Source organism: Electrophorus electricus, chromosome 21 (genome assembly GCF_013358815.1).
Source record: "Electrophorus electricus isolate fEleEle1 chromosome 21, fEleEle1.pri, whole genome shotgun sequence".
In the NCBI taxonomy this organism is placed as follows: domain Eukaryota; kingdom Metazoa; phylum Chordata; class Actinopteri; order Gymnotiformes; family Gymnotidae; genus Electrophorus; species Electrophorus electricus.
The window spans coordinates 5,958,836-5,971,497 of NC_049555.1; the positions used below are offsets into that span (position 1 = coordinate 5,958,836).

The following is a 12,662-nucleotide window of genomic DNA, read 5'->3' on the forward strand; positions in this document are numbered from 1 at the left end:
ACTGTACTGGCTAGGATACATTCTACGAGTAGATGACAAAGCACATTTGTAAGTCACTCGTCACTCTGGATAAGCGTACCTGTTAAATGCCAAAAATGTAAATGCAAACATACAGTACATGCAAAAGAAAGGACTGACAGTAGCAACAGTCAACTAAGCAAGATTAGTTTCATGTCTCTGCTTCTTCTTTCTGTACACTGCAGCAATGAACAGAGAGCATTTTGTTTTAAAAATATACTGGTGTTTCATTTGACAGAGTAAAGTAATCGCTGCTTTGTCACCTGAGATGCTCGTTTTAAGGGTGGAAAACTGATGACATTAAAATATGACAAACGTGACTGATGCTTGATGTTACGTATGCTAGTATGCCTTTTCTGACTCGTGTTTGCAAGGCCTGATGAACCAAAATTATTTTAACACTAAGAATATATCTTTAGATTAGTAATAATAGTGGCAAAAGTATCCGCACCAATAACGTCACGCCCAACATTAGTTGGTTACATGTCAACAGTTTAGCTAGCTATGTTAAACTAAACAATTTCCAACAAAGCCACAAACTAACCATAGCGAAAATAAGTACTAGTGGAGGTAATCCGCCTGTCATACTACGCACGTTAATTACTGCTGCCTCCTCCGCAAACCACTCCAAATGCACCACTAACCCACACCTAGCTCGGTAGCTACTGCACAGACGCCCGAAGACCGCTTGTGCATGCGTGTTGCAACAACAGGGCGCCGTCAGCGGGTGAAAATGCTTGGCTACCAGTTAGGCGGGTTGTCAAAAATAAAATCATCAACAAATAAATCCAGGTTAGCATGCATCATATTAGTTTATCCAGAGAGAGGGTAGTGCCTGAAAGGCTGCACCCAGCGGCTGTGATCAGCCATGACGGACCGTTATTGTTGTTTCCTAACGCATTCGTGCGAGCGCCTTTTTCTCCCTGTAAACAAAGCTAATGCATATAATTACCTGGCCTGCCAGGCTCGCGATCTCTCTCCATTACGACCCATCTGTGTTCGCGAGCGAGACGCGCGCGCGCACACACACACACACACACACACACACACACACACACACACACACACACACACACACAGGGGCACGCGCCTGGGGTCTGGGGCGCAATAAGCCAATCATTCAAAACATTGGGGGGAAATGTATGCTAAAAAAAATAGTCGAGAGCAATGGGTTTTTATTGCTTGCTGAACTAAGGCTAATTGTGGTTGTGTTGATGCGGCGGGTTTTTTAAGGTTTGTGTGTGCCCATGTATTTATTTAACAATAATTGACCTTGTTTAGCGGTTTTATTTGTGTAGCACACGTACAGAAAACGCTAGTTTTGTTGGGTAACGAAGACATTGTAATAGGAGGGAGGCTGCACGGAGCATGTTCATCTCTGGTTAATGTGATGAGTGAAATGAGGCAGATCTGGGCTGCTGCGCCTGGAGACTGTGGGGAAAACAGCCGCTTATAAATAATTTCAGAGCTAAATTGCTGTTCTGGGATCAGAACTGCAGCCTGCTGGTGCTATTTCAAAGAGAAGTGGCGTTAAGCAGAGCTGATCTGAGATCAGCTCTTCTGCTGTGGGCTGCTCTGTGAATATGCGCCCAGCGTGGTCTCCGGGATGCAGTGGACTTGATTAAATTAGCATCCAGGGAGAGAGTTTGCTTTCAACCAAATGTGATTTCACTTCCCACCCCTCCGCGCTGAGCCGTCCTGGACCTTGGAGAAAGGACAGCAGCGAGACAAAATGCGTGCGAGTACAAGATAGAATGGGGACAAGAATGACACACACGCTCGCACACAGACGGAAGGGGTGACTTCTCCAAACTCAGTTATTTCATGCTGAGTTTTTATCATAGGTGTTTTGTCAAAGGGAATCTCTGGAATCTTCCCATACGTGTAGCACATTTATCTAAATCAAGACTTTATGCACCAGATTAACAAAAATTAAGGTACATCTGATAACGGCGGTAACCCAGTAATGATGGTGACGTTAACGCTGAATGAGTGTGTAAGCTTCCCAGTGAACATCCAGGGGCTTCCAGTGGTTGACATGTAGGAGGGTTTCTGCATGATTTCCCCCATGAAGAACCTAGCAGTGCCCAAGGAGAGGAGTTTCGGTCTCGAGCCATCTCTGTACAGGTGCCAAAACCCAACATTCTACTGCCCTCTTCTACAGGAAATGAGATCACCTCAAAACAAAGGCTCATACTTGCATGTTCAGGGGGGAAAAGGAAAAGGCAGCAGTTTTTCTGACTGATGTTCGTTAGAAACAATGACCTGGCGATAAGTGTGTTTAAAGGCCTAATTCTCTCACCCCCCCCCCCCCCCCATCTAAATGAGCTGCTGTCTCGGTTAGATGAGCCCACCTGCCATATCTCCCACTTAAAATGTGCAGTACAGAATAATCAGATCCAAATCAAATCTTCAGCAGATGAATGCATTCATTCACACACACACACACACACACCGAGGGGAACCTTTTTAACACACGTACCCACATGCACAGTTAACACCCTCTTCTCATGCAGAATACCAACCTGCAGGTACAGCACTTAACATTTCACAGGGTGCAATCTTGCTAAGCAGTGCTCGCGTCTGAGCAGACGGCTCGCATTGTGATACCTCTCCCGGCTGGTATTAAGGCAGCCTTAATCTCCGCTGCGCTCTTCTCCCTGTGCCATCTCTGTCCACTCCCTCGCTCGCACTCTCCTCCCCCACCGCCGCTAAGAGCGAGTCGTTCCACACAATGGAGCCTTTTCATCCGCCGCAGACCTTCAGCAGTCGAGGTAGCACCTAAGAGGCTCCCCATTGGGCTCCACTCTGCACCAGACTGGGAGGTGGGATTCAGAAGCTTATTGGAAATATGTGCGGCATCCCTGAGATATTCCAGTGCGGATCTGGGAAATTCTGGTATTGAATATTGTCAGCACGGGGAGCTAATTGAACGGTTAGTGTAACCGATTAGCCCTTTTTCATCACACCTGCCCCTTGGGAGGAGGGGGAAGGGGTGTCTGTAAGACTAGACCTGCAAGGTTGTGATTTAAGCACTATACTCTATATCTTAATTTAACAGCCGAGAGTTAAACACATTTGCACTGTGCTGTTAGAGACAGCAAGTCAATGCATGAAACCCGTGGACACCCTGTGCAGAATCCAGTGAGCATGTCTGGGTGGGTTTTGTCTGTTTGGTTGACAAAAACACTTTCAGTGAGGTCAAAATTAATTTTTCATTTAACCAGTGCCACCAACTCTAAAATGTAAGAGAGGAAATTAAAAGGTAGCATCCAGAATAACAGCCTAACACACATTTGAACTAAAAGCATCATTCTCAGTTCCGTGAGAGGTGGGGTAGAATCAAGAGCGGAGTGAGTCCAACAGAATGTCACTGGGAACTGAGTGGTCATGCGCTTAGCCTGAAAAGCAAGCACACTTACTCAAGAAAACAGTGGATTCATTACACGTAGAAATAAAAACAACAAACATAACATCTGGGTAGAGCTAAATGAGGAATAACCTGTGGATACCTATCTTTGAAAGATGGTAAATGAGTGTAGTACTATAATGGGGGTTTAATATAAACACGTATCTATATCAAGCAGCTTTGGAGGCGCATAACGCCAAAGCTTTATTGCGAGCATAAGGCACGTTGTGAATAACCTCTCTCAGCCAGACGCGAAGCCCACTATGGAACGCAGCGGGGCAGACAATAGAGCTGTATCTGCAGTCATTAATTCAGAAGTTTAAAACACACAATCTCAAGTTTCTTTTTGAGGTTAAAGCTGTGCAAAGGCAGGGAAATGGAGCATCTCCCTCTGAGGCACGGGCTTTGCTGAGTCTGTGTGCACACAAGCACACACCTGCACGATCTAGAGGTTTGGTCACTGCGTTCCACTAGCAGTCCAAGTATAACACAGTGACAATCTCCATAAATCAGGAATGGGTCTCGCGGGGAATGTGGACGTCTCAAGCGATTCTATCGAGTTTACAGTGTACTTGCATTCCGTGTTATTCCCATCAGCAGACGCTGGGAATGCAAAACTCAACATCGCCACCTAGTGGCGATGAATATGCACGTTGACGTCGATTTAACAATTCCCAAGTATGCGTATAATGAATTAGGGCTAGAAGGACCCGCGCGGTCCAGCCCGTACAGGCTGCTCCTCCTGACGCAGCGTGTCTCCGTTCGCATGGCTGGACTTCTCTTCCCGCACTGAGCTTTGCCTTCAGCGTCGCCCCCACTGAGTTTACGCGTTACAACAATTTTAATGAGGCGCATATTTCTGTGCAGCGCCTGGCCCACAATCCTTTAATCCTGTCTTTGAAAACAGCTGGCGTGACAAAAGGTTAGTGCTCCGTTAACTAGGATCTCCAACACACAATATAATACGCACATTGAGCTTTTTGCATGAAGCATTCGAACCTTTATGAGAACGTGGTACAGTCACCAAATTTCTTGTTATGTACCGATTGATGGATTGTAGTTTTTAATCTGTAGCCAATTTGTCTTTCAGTGTGAGGGAATTTTGAGTTTCAACATACAAACTTGAGCTTTACACACATGCTGAAATCTGTTTGCCGTATTTGACTTTTCTACTATTGGACCGATGAGTTGGATTTCAGGGACGCGCGGTAGTTTAAACGCGTCCATCTTCCAGCGGCCTAATGCTGCCCGTTACTCACCACAGCACGTATTCTGGGGTCCGTTTGAGCGGTTTTGCCCCCGTACGGCAGGGTGACACCGCACGAACGGTCCGAGTCATTCTGTCTTTAGTGGCTCAACGTCACCACCGACGCTGTTAAATATGGTTTTGAAAGGCGGAATTGTGATGTAAACAAGCACATTTTTACTCAAACGCTTAGAGATAAATGTACATGGTTCATATTTGAGAGCCGTGAAGCGTTAATTCAAGGGTAATTCAAGGATGCATGCTTTTACTGAAGTATATATAGGAGTTAATAAATCAATTTTAAGTAATACAAAGTTGTATTGCATAAAGAAAATACTTTGTCGTTCCCCGACCATCACCCCACACTGACGTCACTGACACCAAAATATCTTCTATGGCGATTTATTAGGTACTTGTCCAATATTTCCATCATTTTCAACTCAAGGCTATTACAAAGAACTGTGGAGTTGAAGGGGAAAAACACACTTCTCGGTGGTGAGCCCAACCTCCTAAAGCGCTGTAATCATACGTGGTACACTGAGGTGCTGCCTTTGGCATTGCGCTACTGGTCCCTTGGGGCAGTTGTGGGAAGTTACTTCTTTTAACCTGATCTGAGAACAGCTTTTTAAAACTCTTTCCATCACTTTAGGTGCACCTCTCAGTCAGCAGGGTCTGTCCTTTCGGTGTGGAGCTCCATGTGGCGGTAAGAGCCTTCAGGATGGGAATGAGCGCTGACCTAGGATCAGGTCTTGCTATTCCTATCCTGCAGAACACTTCTACATTCTGAGTCTGGATCAGTCCTCTGACTGTGGGATCCTTTATATACACACAGGCCACAAAAATATGGATGTCTGCAGACAACGCAACTCTGACTTAGACTCATTTCAATCTTGTTAAGGGCAAATTCCCAGAAATGAGAGCTGTCGAACAGAGCTTCTCGTCTGAGGCTTCTCAGTCTAATGTGTGGCTGAGGAGTCGTCATTGCCGCTGACCCTGCAGGCCATATTGCAAATCCACAAGAACACTGAACAGAGTTTCTGAAAGGTACGATTGTAGAGAGAAACACACCCCTTTCCACTGTCTTAACGTTATCACAAAATGTATGGACAAACCTTTATTTAAAAACAAAAAACAAAACCTTTCTGCAAAAAGACAATACCCATGGTCCTCTCTGAAACTAAAAACCTCACCCAAGGCTCTCTGGCTTGCACATGTCAGTTTACAGGGCTATGAGGTAGGAGGGCAGGGTAAGCCATTTAAAACCCAAAGCCCAAGGGAACCATGCTATAGCTAGGGCAGCGCCACTGAGCCAGGCAGGCAGCTGCCTTCTTGCCAGCACACGCGTGCGCGCACACAGAGGTCAAAGGCCGCGGAGACGGTGGCGATGGAGCGCGCAGGCCGCGTAACGGCTGGGGCGCTTCGCATTTGAGGATCAAAGATGCCAAGTAGGATGCAATAGTCAGGGTTCCATATAGCCATAACTGCCAAATGTTCTACATTTCCACGCAGATATGTTTATAGATGTATCGTTACACATTGAAGCAGTTCCAGACCTGAGCATTATGTGACATATATTCTGACATAATATAACTTTTAAAAAGGGGGGCAAGGATACTAAAAGAACAGAAGTGTGGACAGTTATATGCACCTCCCATATGTAAACAGACAAAATTCTTTACATCCCTTTGATTTTAAAAGAATCAGGTATACAGTACAAACACTTACAGAAACATTTTGTTAATGACTGATCGTTTTCATTAACGATTTGTCATTTTTTTTAACGATTCTCTCAAAGCTCTTCCAGCACTGCAGTCAAAAGGAAAATGGAATTACAGTACACAAGTTTCACAGGCTGGTCATCTCTGAGGAAGCTTTAAACAGGGAATATACTGTTTACATACATCTACACTCAACTTTTTTTTTGTCTTTTTTCAGAGTAGAGCGAAATAGCATGGATAAATTAGGAGGTGTATATATGAAATGTAATGGATTGGTTGATCCTAACAAAGGTTCTTTTAAAAAAATCTTTTTTTTGCAAATTCACATAAAACAATTTGTGTATCTGTAGTTCAATAGTTCATATGGGCATTGAGAAGGGAGTCGAGCATGTTGATAGTGTCCGTGTAGTCCATATGCTGCCCGTTCAGGCACAGAGAGGCTCCGCCCTCTGAGCTCTGCCCCTCCCCCTGCCTTCTGTCAATCTTTCCCGCCTGGGCGTGGCCCAGGGGCTGACTCACAGGCATAGGGGCAGGGGCAGGGGCAGAGTGAGTTTTAGAGGAGCGGTGGCTTTTGTGGTGGCTGCCGTGGCCGTGTGCGTGCGTGTGGGCGTGTACGTGGGCATGCACGTGGGCGTGCGAGGTGTCATGCCGGGGCGCTCGGTGGGACGAGTGCTCTCTGTGTTTGTCTCGGCCCGAGCGAGGGCTGTGTCTGCTCTTACCGCTGCTGGCCACTCCTCCGCTCTCTGACACCTTGATCTTCATCTTCAGCTCCTCCTGGCTCGCGCTGCCGCTCTCAACCGAGGAAGAGGAGGACGAGGGGTGCCTGCGCTTTAGCGAGCCACTCTTCGCCACCCGCTCCTGCCCCGGCTGCGCATATTTGGCCCGGGACGAGGAGGCGGCCGCAGCGGCCTCGGGCAGCGGATGCTTACGATGCAGTTCGTTCTCCTCCGCGTGCCGGCGTCTCTGCAGCAGTTCGGCCGCCTGCTTCTCCCGGTACTTCTCCAAGGACAGTTTGGTGGTGGCTGCAGGGGCCGGGCAGTGGCCGTGCTTGCTCACTGGCGCTCCCTGCAGGCAGAGGTAGGACTCTGGCTGGTTGTTCTGGGCCACAAAGCCATAGGTGGAGCTCAAGTTCGAGAGGCCGTTGAGGGAGAGCGTGCTGCTATCCAACGGGAATGACGTGGAGGGCTCAGAGTACATGCCCCCCATGAGATCAGGTTTGCTGTCCATCAGAAAACTCTCCTGGCCCAGGTGAGGAGCCTGGAACGACGCGTCTATTGACTGGTTCTCTGTTTTTGACCTTTTCGCCGCTTGCGTAGCCTAAAAAATAAACACACAAACGGCATCACAATCCTCGAGCTTCAGACACGGTCTCATGACTGGAATCTTTTGTAAGCCAGAGTCCCATGAAGCATGCTGTTCGCCCCTCCTACCCCGAAGCAGTACAGACCCACTGAGCGATCAGATTAGAGGGGGGAAAAAAACCCCACGTACCCGCCAGTTTCGGATTCTTTTCAACCTGCTGGGTGTTTTCTCCAAAATCTGTAGAAACTCGTGTGTTAATTCTGAATGAGGATCGGAAAAGAGAGAGAGCTTAGAGATCCTGTTGGGATAAAACCAGACAAGCAGACACATTCTTCAAGAGGAACAGTAGGAGGGACTGACGGTCAAGCAGGTGTAGCGTGACGGTGGGGTCCAGGTACTCCCACCAGTGTTTGCCATCAGACGAGACGGGGATCTCCCAGTTGGACCACTTGCAGGCCAGGTGGATGCAGACGCAAGCCACCACTGTGGGCTTGTACTGCAGACAGAAGGTGGTCAGGTGCAGACTGGATAAGACACAAAGAAATGGGAAGAGGAGGGAAAGGGGGGGAGAGAGCGAGAGAGAGCGAGAGCGAGAGAGAGAGCGAGAGCAAGAGAGAAAGAGACCCAGGTTCAAACCAGTGTCAAAATCGATGGCATAAACTTAATTCATCTCCAATGGCTAGTTTGGGGATTTTGCTGGTGGTCAGGATGTAAGGCCAAATGTGAACCAGACGACCACAGCAGGTTCAAGCAGTCAGCTCTTTTATAAATGCACACGCACAGAAGCTTGGCCATGTCGTTTTCCTACAGCAGTGGAGTACAGATGGCAACAAGACCAAGCTCATCTACACAGTGAAAGGAGGGACGCACAGACCGAGTACTTAACGTACTGACAACTACTTACGCCAACCATACAATGACTCCTCTGTAGGATCTGAACAAAACGTATGGCTGGGCAGAGTTTCCTTTTATTAAGGAACAATAATAAATCTGCCCTAGTAAATGTTCCCCCTCTTCAACACAGCTACTTAATGTCCTGAACTTCCAGGAACAGTATTTGGTCTTAAACATTAGACATTAGCATTGGCTGCTAGACGGTCTGAAGCAGGGATGTGCTCCTGGGCAGGGCGCCCCTATCTGTGCGGCCTTAAACACCACCCCCCACCCCCACGCACACACAGTGAGGGCTTACTCTGACAAATTCCTAATCAACATGGGAAAAAGGAAAATGTTCCAATTAAAAATGACTAAGCGACAGAATTAGCAAGCACAAGATTGAGTCCATTAGTATGTTCTACTGTGATAGTCACAATGATGATAAGCATGCCACATTTCTCATTACAGTAGACCATGAGAATAAATATCACTTAATTATGACTTTTAAAAGATGATTTTAGAGCATTACTATGGCTTAGTTACTTTCTTCTTTGAGCAATTACAAACGTCACTTAGAAGAAGTCAGTCATTATTTTAAAAAAGGAAAGAAAACAAAAAAGAAACAGAACTGAAGGTTTATGTACTTACCGGCAGAGTCTCTAAGTTTACACCTTTGCAACCCTTAGCTGATATTCAGGCTACCAATTGAGTTATTAGACCTATGCACTCTCAACCAAGCAATATTCAGGAGCACCTCTACACTTCACCCTGTGCATTCAGCCTTCCGTGCCAACACTGGGCCCTCGTACAATACACCGCACAGCACCGGGCAGCAGGACTCCCCCTAGGGGCCACGCCGCACCATGGCGCAACAGGGCGTTGGACACAGGAAGGAGAACCCGGCAGAACAGGAAGCTATAGGGTGCCATCGCAGTGCAATAAATATGGTCAGGGTAACAACCTGTTGGTAGCCATGAAATAGGACGTCTGGGCCAAATCCTTGCTTGCTGTGTGGACAAAGGGGGAGAGACAGAGACACAGAGACACACACACACACACACACACACAATCAGATCATGCTAACTAGACAGGAACAAAACAGCATTCTGCCCATTTGCCTCAGGTCTGACCTGTTACCAAATAGATAAATAAGCGACACAGTAGGAGAAGGATGTACGAGTTAAACGATGTATCAATATAGCGGTACGAGTTAAACAATATATCGATGTGTCTGTGTATTGTTACATGCCTGCTTTGTCCTTTACTATTTTTGGATGCAGGGGGGAAAAAAAAGAATACTAGCAGTTTGTAGGGAAAGAAGGAGAGGCAGAGAAGATACATGAGAGGGAGAAAATAAATGCTAATAATAAAAGTGGAAGTATCTACCTCGCACTAGCTGGGAACATCTCACAACATCTGTGTGTGGATGCTCTATAGTAATTTCAAACCCTGTAAGGAAATACACAATTAGAAAACAGCGCTCAGTGAAACAGACACTGACCTATACACAAAGCCCTAAATCACAGACAAGCAATACAAGCTCATGCAGTTACTAAAGCTTCTAGTCCAGGTCAACACGGTTCCACTGACAACACGTGGTAAGCAACACCATGAAACCAGCATGTCAAACAGAACAACTGCAACTGTTCAAACAGGGTGATATTTGATACGGACTAAGAAGCCCTGATTTATATGTCGTCACCAAATTCCTATTACTGACCAATGCACTGGCTTCTAAAAGCATCTTTGGTTATACAGAAACTCAGCAACTCTTGCATGAAGGCAGTGTTATCCCCACCCCACATGAGGACAGAGACCTCCAGACTTACCAAGTGTCTGCAGTACTATAGTTTCTAGTAGCACCAGCTCTTGGGCCTGTTGGAGGTATGCCTGGAGCCCAGAAGACAGCCATCACTCTACACACTGATATGCAGCTTAACTCATGTGTAACAAAGGCTTATATTTCACACGAACAAGTTTAGCCCTGATGCATTAAAACCATCGTATTTCTGGATCCCATCATAGAATGCAGAACAGAGGCCCATCGGTTAGCACACATGAACTGATTTACTCCCATCTGACCACTGCTTAAGAGCAATGAACAAGCATCATTTTCTGGTTTATTTTAAAGTTAACTTGGCAAACGCTCAGCTCGTTCTGCCGATTTATGCTGCGTCGTCCGGCCTGCAAACGGTGACTCAGCTCCAGTGAGGAGGCAGCCAGACGCGCGTTCCGTCAGGCCCATACTCACATTGCTACTGGCATCCAGTGGAGGCTCTTGCGGGTTAAGACAGGCGTGTGCCACTTTAATGACGTGTTCAAGTTTCCTGGGTTGCTCCTCTACTTTAGCAGCCAAAAACAGAGTGGTGGGAGAGATGATCTGCGGGAGGGAAACGATAGTTAAAACGCGCCAACAGCAGGAGAGTCGGACGTGCGGCCAGGCGCACTGCTGTGGCTAGCGGCTAACGTCTAAATGATGAGTGGCCTGGATCATCTACAGACGAAGATCCAGGTTATGCGACCTGCCTGATATAGCAACCATGTCATCGCGCAAATAACGAACGGTATACTCACGTTTCGATGGAACTTTGTGAAGGAATTCAGCATGTAAAATCTGTGCATATAGACGATCGCAGTGTTGATTGTAAGCTGAGAACTGTGTAGACACGCTAAGGAAAATGTGAACCCACCAACGAGGCAAAATAAGTCGATACTGCAGTAGTGATGCGCGGCCAACTTTAGCTCGCCGGCGTTAGCCGCGTATTTGCAGCTAGCTAGCGCACATCACGAGGTACCAAGACTGAAACGGTGATGCTAACACTTCCGACATGCATCGTAAAAGGGAATGGTTTGATCTTAATAAAGACTAATCAACTCACACCTATTTATTTAAATATATTTAAGCGACAGGCTGTCATCTATTTTGCTAGCTAAGACGACAGCTAGGTTATTAAGCGGAGAGTGTTCAGTAGCCATCGCTGACTAGCCTTCACAGCTAGCTGGTATTAGCACGTCCTCGGTTGGCGTGCTAGCTAAGCAGCTACACCACTTCCCTTTCTCTTTGTATTACACTTCCTGCCTCTCTGACCTTTAAAAACATTTTTAATTAAGGCAAAAACGACACGATACGACGCGTACTTTAACTGTATTTTCTAATAGACGGGTTTGTCTCCTGTTTCAGCTAATTCAGGTAACATGAAGCTAGTTCCTCAGGCTAGCTAGTCCTCTGGCTAACACGAAGGTCTCTTAGCAACACACCGTTCTGTCGCCTTCACTCTAAGGATACACATTAAGTCGCTGGCCCATATCCTGGATCAGATTTGCAGCTTGCTGTCGATAAGACAATTCCCGATCTGGCTCGATTCCACAGCGACGAGACGGCGTGTTTTCTATTTGTTCCCGGTTGAAGAGCCATTTCGGAGAGCTCCGGTGCACCATCGCCATGTTCATCCCGACGTCCCACGCCTCCTTCCGCTGAGATCACCATATTACCTACGACTACTGATAGTGGGTCACACTGCCCCCTGGTGTTTCGGAGAAGTGCTGCGGGCAGAGACGCTTACTGGCTACCGTTACTTTGCAATGGGTGAAAGAGGCTTGCCTTGCCGCACAGAACAGTTACCTACAGTTTACTGGTGTTAGTTATAGGCTGCAGAAAACTAGTCTTCTGCTCCGTGAAAAAAGTCTGCAAGTTTTCATACCAAAATCCCTTGTTCCTCGGAGAACAATAACCCTAAGAAACCAAGACTGGTAGTTAGGCTTTTGTACTGTGAAACATATAATCAGTTTTCACAGTGCAAAACGGTTTCCAAAACTTATATCTTCCATAATCATTATTTCTTAGTCCTACTGAAAACGACCCCCCGCCGCTCCCCCTTGTGAATAAAAGTTTATCGGAATCAAAACCACTTTATTTCACCTGTCACACATTTGTCTCGGTGAGAGCACAGATGTAACAGTTTTAACTCTTAACACGATAGATTCCTTGAAGCCATCTAGGACAGAGAAGGAGACATTAGGACAGAGGTTAGGCTTTGTCCACAAACGTCCCTGTAAATCAATCTCGAATCCTATATATGACTTGGTGGAATGT

At 46.6% G+C, this 12,662-nt stretch overlaps 1 protein-coding gene across 4 annotated transcripts in view; it reads right to left on the reverse strand.

Annotated features, from left to right (window-relative positions):
• The window catches only part of ccnt2b (cyclin T2b), a 33,158-nt gene extending 20,585 nt beyond the window's left edge, over positions 1-12,573 (reverse strand). Inside the window, exons 1-9 of one of the 4 annotated variants that reach the window (XM_035520751.1) lie at positions 11,856-12,573; positions 11,144-11,225; positions 10,821-10,949; positions 10,399-10,459; positions 9,956-10,018; positions 9,531-9,576; positions 8,054-8,217; positions 7,883-7,953; positions 7,111-7,708 (exon numbers count right to left, since the gene is read on the reverse strand). In XM_035520751.1, the coding sequence (XP_035376644.1) occupies positions 7,111-7,708; positions 7,883-7,953; positions 8,054-8,217; positions 9,531-9,576; positions 9,956-10,018; positions 10,399-10,459; positions 10,821-10,949; positions 11,144-11,225; positions 11,856-12,019 (1,378 nt within the window). In that variant the 5' untranslated portion in view covers positions 12,020-12,573. Of the gene's footprint in view, positions 1-5,755; positions 7,709-7,882; positions 7,954-8,053; positions 8,218-9,217; positions 9,577-9,955; positions 10,019-10,398; positions 10,460-10,820; positions 10,950-11,143; positions 11,226-11,855 lie in introns of those variants that run through there. The other 3 variants (XM_035520752.1, XM_027016640.2, XR_003411071.2) reach the window with 3 other exon arrangements.
• Between the last annotated feature and the right edge of the window lie 89 nt (positions 12,574-12,662).